The sequence below is a fragment of the Barbus barbus genome (assembly GCF_936440315.1).
Source record: "Barbus barbus genome assembly, chromosome: 32".
In the NCBI taxonomy this organism is placed as follows: Eukaryota; Metazoa; Chordata; class Actinopteri; order Cypriniformes; family Cyprinidae; genus Barbus; species Barbus barbus.
This window is the reverse complement of record NC_136760.1, coordinates 2,092,626-2,107,940: the sequence shown is the minus strand read 5'-3', so window position 1 is coordinate 2,107,940 and position 15,315 is coordinate 2,092,626. Positions and strand designations below refer to the sequence as shown.

General features: G+C 35.7%; 2 protein-coding genes across 2 annotated transcripts; both read right to left on the bottom strand.

Moving 5' to 3' along the window:
- Nucleotides 1-1,085: 1,085 nt before the first annotated feature.
- Nucleotides 1,086-7,048, bottom strand: LOC306852220 (ER lumen protein-retaining receptor 2-like). Its single transcript, XM_079388919.1, has 5 exons — nt 6,801-7,048; nt 6,018-6,118; nt 5,210-5,368; nt 3,927-4,179; nt 1,086-2,533 (listed from the first exon to the last, which is right to left on the bottom strand). Exons 1-5 carry the CDS (start codon nt 6,889-6,891, stop codon nt 2,499-2,501), a joined length of 639 nt encoding a protein of 212 aa, XP_079245045.1. The 5' UTR covers nt 6,892-7,048; the 3' UTR covers nt 1,086-2,498.
- A 2,482-nt stretch (nt 7,049-9,530) lies between these two features.
- Nucleotides 9,531-14,717, bottom strand: mettl9 (methyltransferase 9, His-X-His N1-histidine). Its single transcript, XM_079388676.1, is given in 6 exon segments — nt 9,531-10,272; nt 12,011-12,195; nt 12,751-12,960; nt 13,045-13,235; nt 14,422-14,543; nt 14,546-14,717. Coding segments are annotated over 6 exon segments (960 nt in total). The 5' UTR covers nt 14,589-14,717; the 3' UTR covers nt 9,531-10,063.
- Nucleotides 14,718-15,315: the final 598 nt, after the last annotated feature.

Below are 15,315 nucleotides of genomic sequence, written 5' to 3'. Positions count from 1 at the left end.
TGATTGCCTCCATGCCACGCCGCATTGAAGCAGTCATTTCTGCAAAAGGATTCCCGACCAAGTATTGAGTGCATAACTGAACATAATTATTTGAAGGTTGACTTTTTTTTGTATTAAAAACACTTTTCTTTTATTGGTCGGATGAAATATGCTAATTTTTTGAGATAGGAATTTTGGGTTTTCATGAGCTGTATGCCAAAATCATCAATATTAAAACAATAAAAGGCTTGAACTACTTCAGTTGTGTTGTAATGAATCTAAAATATATGAAAGTCTAATGTTTATCAGTACATTACAGAAAATAATGAACTTTATCACAATATGCTAATTTTTTGAAAAGGACCTGTATATGCAGTTGTGCTCAAAATTATTCATACCCTTGGAAAATATGATCAAAGGCGGCTGTTTAAATAAGTCTGCATTGTTTATCCATTTGATCTTTCATTTAAATTTTTGGTCCCACTTTATATTAACTGGCCTTAACTACTATGTACTTACATTTAAATGAATCATTTGATACAATGCACTTATTGTGTACATGTTTTTACATTGTACGGTACTTTTATTTTTAAAAAATGTAATTATATCTGTAATTAATTTCTGTAATTACATTTATAATTACACTGTTGACTCATCCCTTACACCTTAACCTACCCTTAAACCCACCCATACCACCAAACCTGCCCCTAATCTTACCCGTATCCCACCTCAATAGCAGCAAAACTGTTTTACAATACAACATGACCACTATAAGTACATTGTACCTATTTTTTTTATATAAGTACATAGTAGTTAAGGCCACCTAATATAAAGTGTGACCAATTTTTTTTTTTTTTAAGTCTAACCATTAATTTAAGTAAAAAAATTAATTTAAAAAAAAAAGGTGAAAAGTGGGGGGAAATCACATTAGGAATAAATATTTTTCTCTAGTACACAATGGCCACGATTATTGGTACCCCTAAAATATCTCTGAAGTATATTCCCATTCATATTTGCATTTTTAGCACACCAGGGTGACTAGGAACATTACATTGTCCAGCCATGACTTCCTGTTCCACAGGATTATAAATATGAGGAACACAAAGGCAGATGCAGACTGATAAATTTATGTCAGTAGGCAAACGTACAAAATCAGCAGGGGGTGTTTGTATATATATATATGGATTATAATAAAATTCATGTATAACTTTCCCATTACTCAAATTGTCAATTTTAGTGGGACGCCTCCGGAAATGATTGCTTGTGAATGAACGATTCACTGAACCGGTCCGATTTGTTCACAACAATACAATGTCAAAGGACAAGACTCTTGCTTTGATAATTAAAAGCTTCTGTTTTTTTATGTTAATGATGTGATGCTACGTAGCTTCATGAGTCGTGTGGTGATCAAAAATGATTTGTGCATTAAATTTTCAAAACAAGCAACGTTTCCCATAAAATCTTTATTTTAGGTTGTGCCACCATGCAAAAGCTTGATTCAAAGCAAATTAAAACCTGGCTGTGGTCATTAGTGGTAATTAATTAGTGGTGATTATAAAAAAAGGGTGTATTAAAAGTCTGATCATATAGACCAGAAATAAACCAAATCTCACCAATACACGTGTTGATATTAATATAGTATGGGCAATACTGGTAAAGACTTTCTGCTGAAAAAGTGATTCAGGATCAATATCTGTCCATGAGTTCACATTCCAGCATATTTTACATCAATCAAAAACAAAAAAAAGAAGAAAAAACCTTTAAAGCAATCAAACTGCAGGTGAATTTTCAGAAAAATAATTGTAAAAAAAAAAAACAATCCTAAAAATAAACTGCATAAAAATCTGTGAACATTTGTGCAATTTATTTTTTGGTTCATGAAGCCATTTACAGTGATAAAGGCAGTGTCCATACTGTACGCTGACAGACAGTTCCCAACAGTTGAGCTGTTTTAAGTACAAATTTGACATTTCCATCTTGCAAACATTGAGACTGTACCATTTGAACCTAATTAAATGAGAGGTTTGGGGAACCACAATATTATGACTGACCTTTTTTAACAAAGGATTATTGCAATAAGAATTTGAGCAAAATTTTTTTTTATTAAATTTTATCCCATGGAGCTACAAATACTCCCATAATCTTTTTGAAAACATGTACATTTAATCAGATTGAAAATACTCTTACAAACAAAATCAATATTCATCATAAGAATCAGTCCCTGCCTGTTAGCACTGAGGCAACGTTCAGCTCGTTTATGATGCTGTCGGTCAAATCATAGTACACGTGTCATGTAGAAAACATTTTTCTTTGATACAGAATAATAAAAAAGGGTAAGACAAGATGCATAAAACAGGAATCCGAAGACTTTGTGAAGCCGTGGTTCTGAATCTTGAATCCAGAGCCGTTCCAGAGCACCTGATGTGAACAGGACTGGATGTCTTCTTTCGCACTCCGTCTCAGGCATCTTACTCGTCCTCTGCGTCCCGTGCCGCTTCGTGCGTCGCGCTCTTTCAGACTTAAGCTGGCAGACTCAGCTTCTTTCCTTTCAACACTGAAATAATGAAAAGAAGCACTTGAGTTGCTTCCAACGATCAGATTACAACACCATTTATTAAGACAGCCACAACAGTCTTGCAAAGCATTTGTTTAGATCCTGATAAGCATGTCGTTAAGAGCCCACTGGAATCAATACGGCCAAACGATTAAACTACAATGCTGATATACTGCTGCAAGTACGCAGGATGAGAGTTTGCGATGATGCACTTACAGGTTGAATGAATGCATGATCTACACAAGGATCTTTGATCATTGCTAAACTAGAAGTAATTTGTCACACTGATTTCATAATCAATTGCAGTTTAAAAACCCATTTTATTTTTCCTGATTAAAAAGCAAAAAGTCTATATATGCAAAATCTAAGACACTGGTTCTCAGTCCTTTTTACTCTAAAGCAATACTTAAAGACAATACTGGCTACGGTTTCCTGTAGTATTTTAGCTGTTAATCACAAAACTGTTTTTAAACTGTAGACAGAAACAAGAAGTGTCATTCTAAGATCACATGTTCCTAAATAAAAACTAAATGAAACAATGTCAGATTACATGTTATACATCTTGATCTTTAAATAAATTTGTATATTATATATATATACTTATGCATTATCAACTGTATAAATTAATATACAAGAAATATATAATTAATATAAAATATTTTTTTACAGCCAGATGTTTTCTTTTAGTTGCTACTTCTGTGGATGAACTTTTTTCTTCTTGTTGTGTAAATGCATTAAAATTCTACTTTTTTTCATAATCTCAAAAAAGAGAGAAGCGAATTGTGTTGAATCTCTTTCAGAGAATTGCAGTTTCACCGTTTCATTTGCTATTCTCTACTGATGTCACTTTCATGTGCATGTCCTTTATAGTTATTCATGAACTCATGAATAAAATATTTAGTATATGATTAGTAAAATTACAGTTAATTATTACTACTACTACTACTACTAATTAAATTAAATAATTCCTGATGGATGTTTGCTTGAGAACCACTGAACTAACCACTGAACTGAGCTTTCCTATAGCTCATATTGTAGAGCATGGCGCTAGCAACACCAAGATCATTGGTTCGATTCCCAGGGAAAGCAAGAGCTGATAAAATGTAAAAACTAACTTAAATGCAATGCAAGTCGCTTTGGATAAAAGCGTCTGCTAAATGCATAAATGTAATGCAAATGTAAAAGATGCATTTTCAAAACAAGGACGGGCATTTCAGTTATTTTGTTAACTTGAGTACTTGACAGATTAATCGAGTACTTGAGTACATCGAGTTATGATGTTTTCAGGATTGATCACTTCTATACCTGTATTTTAAAACCATTTACACTAGCAGGTGCATTCTGAGTCTGAACAAAGAACACACCTGAGGGTTTTTAAACCAAAAACACTCACCTTTTGTTACGTAGAGATAAAAGAAATCACAGTACAGGATCGTCTGAACGACGCCTGCCACGATGGCGATCATGTCGAAGAAGCCTTCGAAGTAGAAGCGCCAGATCCAGTTGATGAGATACAGGGCGCGATAGAGGCCGAGGAAGAACAGGTAGTGAGTGGTGATGGTCTCGGCTTCTCCGGTCTTGCTGATCATGAACAGTTGTGGGAGGATGGACACGGACTCCAGGTAGATGGAGAACGTCCACATGATCTACAATGAGGAGATGAGGACATTATAAATGGATAAACTTGAGACAAACTTGTGGGACTGCCCTTGACTTAAGATTTTTCTGGTTGACTAGTAGTTGTCCATTTTAAGCATTAGTCGACTAATTGCATGTTTATTAGTAATCCATTTAAATCATAATAATGAGCCTTTATTTGCCTAGTATGCAACGCAGTACACACATAAAGCTTGCAAGTAATGATTATGAATGTGTCAGGGAAAAAAAGTAAGGAGGATGCATTAACATTTTAATACTTTATCGATAAACTTTGTTTTCGGCTTAAAAGATGAAATCAGTGACATGGACTTGTCATCTCCGCAGTAGTGGATGCTCCTTTCATACGGATTACATAATCTGAGAATATTTGTTTCCCATTTGAATTGGTTCAATTGAAAGTAGATATTTCACTGTTTATAGATATATTTTTCATGTTTGTAAGGCAAGCATACACAGAGTTTTGGAGGTTCGCAGAGACAGAGATGGCAGAAAGCGCATCCTGTTTGCTTTCATTATTTTACAAAAGTGCTTTGTTGTTATTGTGAGTTCATGCAGATAAACGTAGAGTCTTTACAGATTCGAAAGATGCGTTACTCTAATCTGTATAAGCAAAAATGATGGAGTATTTTAAGAGCAAGTGACCACCTCCATCTGTCCTGCAGAGAGCACGCTACTGTTCACCTTCCACACTCCACACAGACACTTCAATAGCGCACATTTCTCTAGGTTAACATTAGATTGAGCGGCCAGGGAAAGTTGCTGCTACTAACATATTTCAGATGATAAGGCATATTTGAGGTCAATGAATGACTGAGGTCATTGGATGTCCTGCCCGAGACCAGCCGTTAACGATCTGTCCATCACGGACTGCGTGACTTCACCTGTAGATTTTTTCTGCGACTAATAACATTTTGGCCGACCGAGCCTCTTCTGGTTGACTAACCTTTAGTCGACTATTAGGGGGCAGCCCTACAAACTTGAGAGTGAATGAATGCAGGTGCAGATTTGCTCTCTCACCTCCAAAAGAGAGAAGTCATGGTTGACGAGGACGGCCAGGCCACCGACTGGGACGACCAGGAACTCCGCTCTGAACGTGTCGTGGTTCCCATCATACGTGGCCTTGAACTTCACGTATATCATGTAAACCGTGGCATAGGCACATGCGATATAGATGACCTGCATGGGAACATGCAACAAAACAGAGTTACAAAAAATTCCCTTTAACCATCTCTACATTTAGAATACGCTTGTAAACTTTACAGTCAGAAATAACCACCATGGAAATTAAAAATATAAAGCATTTTTTGTGGGACAATCTACAGCTAAATATATTTTTAAAAAATTAATTAATGATATACAGTATATTATATATATACATACATGCACCGGATTTTTTAAGTGTTGCTCTATTTTTAATAAACGCTGTGTTGATAGAATAAAATAGCTTATTTTAAATAATATTTGCACTTTTATATAAAAATAACTGATAATTTAGAGATCAAAATTGTCTGACACCATCAAAACCCCTCTAATAACAAAATATTAAAGAATAAATATTACAGAAAGAAAATATAGTACCTTCTTTTAATTCAAAACTAATTACACTTACTGTTTCTGTTCTGACCACTGAAAATAATTTCAGTGCAATTCTCATTTAAAAATAACACAAGGTCGACTTCATGCACATTCATATTCTAGAGTAAACAAACTCTGATTGGCCCTTTTAATTGATTTCTCACTTCTTTTCTTATATGACAGGTCTGTTGGGTTTGTGAAAAAGGCATGAATGTGTGCATGTTTACAACTTTAATCTGCTCATCTTCACCTTCATGGTGGTGTTGTACAAAGAAATGAAGGCCGTGAGAAGGTCCAGATAGCGAGTGGTGAACACCAAGGCAAACAGTATCTGACTCTTCCCAGATATTCCTGAAAAACACACACCAACAACATGAATTTCAACACAATCCTTTGTCCTTAATGCAATCTGAAGCCCATTTCACACTTTCAGTTTGTTTAGTAAGTCATTAACAAGAATAAGGCTGTTACAACATCACTAAAGCATGCAGAAGTGAAGAGTTCTTGTACAATAAGATCAAAAAACAACATTGCAATAAGCCCAGATCACCCTACAGTGACTGTCAGTGTAAAATAAATAATATTCTAATGAGATCCTGCTGCCACGTCAGAGGTCAGAGCATGCAATCACAATGAATGAATAATGAAGTCACTAGTTATCTAAAGCCTGATAACCCAAATGGAGCAAAACTCCAAAGTTAAACAGGCTTTACAACATTCATCTGGTTCAAATCACTGTTGCTTTTGATTTATATGCCATACCACTCAATGCAACTCACTCTAAAACAAAACATCAGGAATTCAGGAGCAATGCAACTCACATGCATGAAAACAACTGAAGTTAAACACCAACACTTGCTCTAATTCACTCAAATGAGGCCTAGTGCATGAGTTTACAACACAAACGAGCGGATCAGCTGCCACAGAAACAAATCACACAAACAGACTTTGACCAAAGGTGAAGCTACACTCAAAAAACAGCCCTAAAAAGTGCCCAGTGCGCGTTTTCTGCTAAAATCGCTGCGTTGCTCACCTGCACACGACCTGCTTTTCCATATCTTCAGCAGGAGGATGATGATGGCTGCTAAATGGGAGAGATCCCCCGTCAGTCTGAATATGTTCATGTTTCTTTGGTTCTGGTGAAGGGTTTGTTGGAAGCGGCTCGAGTGCGGATCTTCCCCCAGCAGCGCGCTTTAAACACGGCTTTCCCGACTGAAAGATGGCGAGAGCAGCGCGACGTGGCGCCTGACAGACAGCGGGTTGGCTGAACCGATGGATGATGCTCGGAGCTCATCATTGGGAGGAGAATATTGCTGGATAATTCATGTATTGATTGCACACAAGGCGTTTTCCTCTAGGGGCGCACGGAGGCTCCGAGAACAGCTAGAAAGGAAGAAGGTGACTTGTGACCAAGTAAAAAAACACCCAATAGAAACCATCACAGAAACTCCAATGGTTTGCATTAAAATACCATTATGAACCATTAGCTTTTTTCCAGTAAAACCATTACAAAATTCCTTTTTGTAGTGTGTTTTGGGCATTTTTCCAATAGGATTTACCAGTAGACACCATTAAAACCAATACAATTCCCATTAAATCCATTACATTTTCTATTGTGTTTTGGACAGGGTTACCCATCCAAGTGCACACACACAGCAGTGAGTAGTGAACACACACACACACACACACACCAGAGAGCAGTGGGCATACAGCTGCCGACTGGGATACAGCTAACTACTGGACAGTAGAACATATGCGAGCCTGGAGCACAAAAGCAGTCATGAGTAACACAGGTATATTTGTAGCAATTCATTGTATGGCTCAAAATTATACATTTTTCTTTTATGCCAAAAATCATTAGGATATTAAGTAAAGATCATGTTCCATGAAGATATTTTGTTATTTTCCTACCATAAACATATCAAAACTTAATTTCTGATTAGTTATATGCATTGCTAAGGGCTTCATTTGAACAACTTTAAAGGTGATTTTCTCAATATTTAGATTTTTTTGCACCCTCAGATTCCAGATTTTCAAATAGTTGCATCTCAGCCAGATAGTGTCCTATCAATTTAAAATATTGTCCTATATCAATTTAAAAAAAAAAAAGACCCTTATGACTGGTTTTGAGGTCCAGGGTCAAATATGTTTTTCCAATGTGAACTGAATTTTTTTGGCTTCCAAACATATATCAATAACCCTTTAGTCTCAGTTGGAGTTGGAGTATTGTTGAAGCATAAGAAAGAACCTAGACTTTTTCATAAATAATTATTTTGTACAAACACTTTATTCATAGATGCACATTTTTAAAGGTTAATCCCCACTTTAGCGGATGGAAGAATGAAATATTTGTGAAGTTTCTTGATTACATTACAGACAGAAACACCCAGAAACTGCATTATTGCATTATTGTAAGGGGTAGGTTTAGGGTTGGGGTAGCTGTAGACATTAATAAAACTATATCTAATAGGTAGAAAAAGCCACAACCCCTGAAAACCGAAGCGTGTTAAATCTCACGACGATTTTTGTATTAATGGACTAATGCAAAAAACATATTAGATTATTTCCAGCATTTAAATAGTAACAGCATAATACATTTCCATAAAATAAAATGATTAGGCAGTAAATGCAGTCAGCTCTGATTGGTCCGCTCTGATCAAAGCGGAGAAAAGTAACAAATGGCAGGTGACAACAGGAGCATTTCTACTGAGACAGGGCCACTACACCCTGCCTGCTCAGACGTCCTGTAGTATCTGTCTTTTCCTCTCCTTTTTTCTTTCTTTCTGTTTCTGTAAACTTGTGGCCTGGGAAGGGTGTGTGGGAAGTTTGCTGGATCCTGCTCATGAGGATCTTTGGAGTTTAGATTCCAACTCTATTCAAACACACCTAAACCAAACGAAATATATATACATATATATATGTGTGTGTGTGAATGATATTGAAATTTTAATATAGGAATGTGTAGAAATATAGTGCAATTCATATAAAATGAATAGTAAAAAATAAAAACTATTTTTTAAAACTGAATTAAACTAAAATGAAATACATTTCTAATAATTACCTTATTGACTATAAATACACTTTCAAATAAGTTACAATTTAATACATTTTTTACACCTTGCATACACGTGAGTGTACTCATAATAATCATAATTTAATGTTCAATTAATTAATTCATAATGATTAATAGTATTCATATTAATTGTTTATTTTATAATATTGTATTTATATGTATTAATTATAATGTATATGTACTTATGTATTTATTTTTAAAAATCTAAAAAAATAAAAATAAAACAACTGTTAAATTAAATAACTGAATTTAATAAATTTTATATAAATAAATCTACATATATGTGCAATTGTCACTTCATTGCTTTGCCAGAAATGTGTTTCTCTGTCACTTCTCATTTCCATCATAATGCGGTTAATTAAATTTTTAACTCCATTGTTTTTATGAATGTATACTACAAGGAAAGTTTATCATTTGAGGTCAGGATCAAACCAGAAGCGCATGAAATACCGGCTTGTTTAGCATTAAAAAAAACAAAAAAAAACATTATAAAGGTTTTATAATAAATTTTTGAAAGCAGAATAATCGCTCTCTGTTAAAAACTTTATGTAAATTAGCTTTCGTCTAATAGGTTAATTTGTCTTGTTAACATATTAAAACAAAGATATAGAAGATAAACAAAAAGTTCTGCTTATCTCATCATCATGTATACGGTCAAGATTACATCACAAACGAAAGCTGAAACCAAATACTGAGAACAAACAGATTTATTGCACAGTAAATATAATCAATACAGGAGAATATTTGATTTACAAAATTTAAAAATGTCTACAAACAGAAAACCACATCCTGTAATTAACTGTTACCTACATACAAGTATGTTGAGACACGTGTTGTGCACTTAACAATAAACATCATTTTATTTATTCATTAAGAAAACAATGGTCTTATATTGGTCCTAAGATGTTTCTGACAACACATACTTCATATGAGAAATTCACTACAAAAGCAGAAAACATAATGGAGGCACAGAAGGAGATTTCAAGTTTAATAGCTACCTCTCTATTGACAAAACTAATATGTTCTATTAGATATGATATTTTATCAATCTTTCCCCCACAGGGAACGCCTCCCACCAGCTGTACTACACGCGTAGTACAATTACAGTACTGTTCATTAGTTGCAATAAGATATAATCATTTGTTTCTCAAAGATTTCATTTTCCTGAGATGTAACAGACAAGAAACACCATTCATCTCATTTCTGCCTAAAAGAATCCCGGTTCATTCCTGAGGCTTCAGCACGAAGACGGCGTCATCCAGCACGTAGTAGTCCTTGTACATGTCTCCTTCACACAGATACGGCAGGCGAGTGACGGCCTCCACCTCGAACCCCACCTTCAGGAACACGTCTGTGCTCAGGTACGTCACCTGCTCCTCCCACGTCTTGCCCTCCACCTTAATGTGCTCCTTGGGTCGCACCCAGGCCCCGCCTTCAAATACAATAGAATAAGTGATCAAGTACAGAAACAAGAATGTATAGCAAAAAAAAAACAAGAAAGAAAATCTTTTAAAATCATTATATGTGTCCCTGGAGCACAAAAGCAGTCTTAGGTCGCTGGGGTATATTTGTAGAAATAGCCAACAATACATTGTATGGGTCAAAATTATCCATTTTTATTTTATGCCCAAAAACATTAGGATATTAAGTAAAGATCATGTTCCATGAAGATATTTAGTAAACTTCCTACCATAAATATATTAAAACCTCATTGTTGATTAGTAATATGCATTGCTAAGAACTTCATTAGAACAACTTTAAAGGTGATTTTCTCAATATGTTTTTTTTTTTGCATCCTCAGATTCCAGATTTTCTAATAGCTGTATCTCAGCCAAATATTGTCCTATCCTAACAAACCATACATCAATGGAAATATTATTTATTCAGCTTTCAGGTGATGTATACATCTAAATTTCGAAAAATTGACACTTATGACTGGTTTTGTGGTCCAGGGTCACATGTATGTAATATGTTGTATGATATATAATTATTACATTTATTCATTATTTTCCTTATTCATGCAATTATTCATCATTATGAATTAAATAAGTATTTATTCTTTTCAGAATCATTCTTAATAAAATAAATGGTCCTCCTCTATCAGATCATTTCCCATTGTATAGCTTTATTCTGCATGTTGGTTGCCTCACATGACTTTAATATGCTGCACAAAGGTTTTTACAACATTTTGTTTTCTAAGAAATAATAATAAAAGATCATACCAAAATACTTAAAGGTTTTCTTTTCAAAATCTACATTTAGAAAATAAAAATCAAATTCTACAAAAACAAAGTAAATTTAAATTATGAATTAAAATGAGTTTTATTATATGTCTAATGCATTTACATAATGCATAAAAAAAAAAAAAAAACTGCATTGTTCAATAACCTGTCTGCACTCCTCACTCACAATGTTCTTATTGTTTCCTCTGTTATTTTGCACATTTCTACCTCTGGATGCCGTTAAGGTCATTGGCCATATATAAACATATGCTACTTACATACCTCTCTTATAATGCACCTTCTGTTTATACTTCCTTGCAACCTAAGCTGTATGTACAGTCATTTGCACTGAGCTGGTCTCTCCTCCTACACCTCATAACTTGCACTATATGTCATAAAACGTAATGTATATACACATTTTTTATATTTATTTATATACTTTGTTATTTGCACTTCTGGTTAGATGCTAACTGCATTTCATTGGCTCTGTACTTGTACTCTGCACAGTGACAATAAAGTTGAATCTAATCTAATCTCATTTTAATAAAGGAATTAATTTTTGAATAAACATTACATTTAGTCATTTAGCAGACGCTTTAATCCAAAGTGACTTACAAATAAGGACAATAGAAGCAATCAGAATCAACAAAAGAGCAATAATAAGTGCTATGAAAAGTCACATTCAATTTTAAGAAATTACAATAGACAAAATATGGTGTGTTAAGATGGCAACACATAAATAAATCAATTAATTCATAATAAAAGAAATGTAAACAAAGAAAAAAAAATAAAAAAATAACATGAAATACTGATTTCACTGACAAGTCAAATCTTGAGCATTTCCTCTTACAAGATGTTAGCTCTGTAAGTGTGCTAATCTATAATAAAGCAACTAGCAGCAGACACTCATGAATTGCTCAGTAGTTGTGGTTGCAGCGATCATCTTACCCATCTCTACATACGGCTGAAAGGGCAGCACGGCCGCTAAGACGAGGCGTCCCGTGTGCGGCAGCAGCGATCTCCTGATGTCCTGCAGCAGCTGCAGCGGCTCGTCGCAGCGGTCCAGCAGGTTCAAGCAGCTGATCAGATCGTACTGGAAGCCCGTTCGGTGCCACTCATCGATTCCCAGCAAGCTGGAGATCCAAAGTCAAGCACAGGCTCACAATCACCTCAGTTTATTAGCATTTCTACTAGCACATATTGCATTGTCACGTGCCTTGTAAAAATTATTTCAGCGCAGATGTTCCTTGTGCTTTGGACTTTGAACACTGACAAGCTCAAGCGGCGCTGCATGCAACTCGTGCGTGTATTAAAAAGCACAACATTCTGCGGTTTATTTACTAATAGATTAAGGCTATTTCGCAATTTCAATCATCATACAGTAACCAGCAACAACCACCCTTCCTCTTCTCATCGGACACATGTGATGCAGAGCTAAACAGTCTCTTGTTGTAGGTGCTTGTTAGGAGTTTTTGTTATAAATGCTTCCACACTGTGACATGTTTGCTGCATTAGTGCACGCCTCTATTTGACTGCGTCCCATCATTGTTTGGTGCAATTTATTCGGTCTTTTCGCTTATTCGGTCAAACCCCAAAAGAGTTTTTTTTTTGCTATTTTCGGATTAATAATTTCAGTTGCGAACATTTGGCGCATCCCTAATTTCTACTGATGCAGGAGGTGTGTGTACCTGTAATTCTTTCTCTGGAGATGCCACTTCATTGGCATGGAGACTTCTGTGGCAAACACCTCGTGAAAGTGACGGCCCATCACTTCCGTCACGCCTCCGTCACCGGCTCCCAGATCCAGCATCCTCTGCCCTTTCCAATCCGGCTCGATCCGGAGAAGACGCTGAAACTGGTCCTTCGAGAACACAAACATGGAGCCACGGCCCAAAAAGCTGCGGACAGACAGGACAGGAGGCCATGAGGAGCCGCTCATCTGAAGCAGCGCTGAAGCCTGCGAGAGAGTCAGGGGTGGTTACCCGTTGATGGAGGTTCGAGACACGACGGGGCTGAAGATGGTGGAGAAGAACGAGTGGTAGAGTTGCATGAAGAGCCAGCCGGATTTCTCCACGCTTTGGCGGAGAAAAGCCTGTGTGTCCTCGTCCAGGTGACTCTGAATGAACTGAGCGCGCACCTGTTCTCCGAGCAGGTCCGGACAGCAGTGGTACCACTGCAAACACATCCATACTATACAACAACAGCTAGTTCCTTTGCTATAAGAAGCTAACAATAACAAGAAGTTCTCTAGTATGATGGTCTGTATTCTTGATTTAAAACATTTACATGCTACTTCAATCATTTCAAACATATCATGGCACTTTTTGTTAGTGTAAATGAAACTGCAGTAGTGATCGTTTCAAATGGTATTACCATGGTATTTTGATGAATGCTGTGGTAATAAATGGTTACCATATGTTATTACATGGTTACATTTACATGCTAATACCATGGTATTCATACTTTCAGTAATGTAAAAGGAACCAGAACAGTAATGCTTTCTTATAGCAATACCATGGTATTTTAATAAACACTATAGTAATTATAACTACCATATGATATTATATATGCATGGATTTAAAGTAATGCTAAAGGTAAATCTCACGTCCAAAACGATGGTAATATCATGGCACTTCTTCTTAAGAGTAAATGCAACCACAACAGTGATGTTTTCAAATGCTGATACCATAGTACCAAAAACTATCACGGTACTTTAAATAAATCCAATCACGTGATGGTTCCAATACCGTGGTGTTTTCATATACATATGTGGTACTAAAATATATACATATTCACATCATGGTGCTACAGAAGCGTTGTGTGTGAACATGTTACTGTAGGCGAAACGTGAAAAAACAGATTTAGTATTCATCAAAGTGAATTAAAACTCTGAATATGACGCAAACCTGCAATAATTAAATGTTAAATAACACAAATGCATCAAATCCTATTTTATTAACCAATGTCTTTGCTGATCCAGTTCTATCATACTAATAAGCAAAAATTACTTTAGATAAACTAACAATTGTGCTTCATTGTTTTTTTTATTGCTGAAGAGTGTTGAACCTTCTCCTGAGTTCTAGTTTACAGACGTGAATTCACTCTTCCTTCAGAGGTTTATTCATTACACTTTTTGGTTTGAAAGGGCTTTTACATTTGCTATAATTAGAACTTCTTATATTAATAACAAATAATCAAGCCCTGCTCATATTTTTTAAAAGTAACGCAAAACACCGTGATTAGTTACTTTGTTTTAGGTAGTAACGCGATATTGTAACGCATTACTTTTAAAAGTAACTTTCCCCAACACTGCTAGTTACTAATAACCAGCTAAACGTCGGGAAGCATCACTCACTCACCTTCTGGGCTTCATCATCAGATCCAGGTGAGTCCGTCTCAGTCACCATGTTCATGATCAGAGCTCGAGCCAGAGGACTGCGAACATACCGTCCAGTCCACATCTTTCTCATCCCCAGTAAAAACCCACATAAAACAGCAGCCAAGCGACAAAGATCAGCGTCCTCATCTGTGGATGAACATAGCGACAGAGACGGTGTGACTGCACGAGCGACCACAATTACAGCAAACTAACTAACTAACAAACTAACCTGATGGTGTGGTGCTGTTTACACGCACACATCTTTGTTATGCATAATCTGAACGGCAAACACATTTGGCACAAATCAGTCGAGTCCCATCGAAAAAAATCACTTCCTGACTGTGTTACATTTAAAAGAGACCGACGAACACGTGCCCGCTCATATCCGATGTTACCGCCAGGCGGCGCATGTTAGTGGCCCTACAGTACTGTATATATACAGCATGGGGAACATGTACAGGATACACAATTCTGCATTTTATCGTATCTGCATAAATGCATATATTTCATGGTTTTTGATTATTGTATTTGCGCTCTAATGTTTGCAACATGAAAACGTGCTATTGCCGATTTATAAGCTACTAATTAGTGAGGAACAGGTCACTTTCATGGTATTTTACTGAGTATACTCACACACATTACAGACACACATTTCTCATAGTGTTCAATACTGTTACCCAATTTCATTCCTGTTACTAAATTGTTTATTGTTTTTCCTAAAAAAAAAAAAACTAAAAAAAAAACGTTTTTTTCTATTATATTTTGCCCATCATTTATCCTACTGTTTAATAGGCTAAATTACATGGTTTTGTGTATGTTTATATATATATTTTTAATTTTTTTAAGTACACAGTGCTTGAACAAATGATGATTT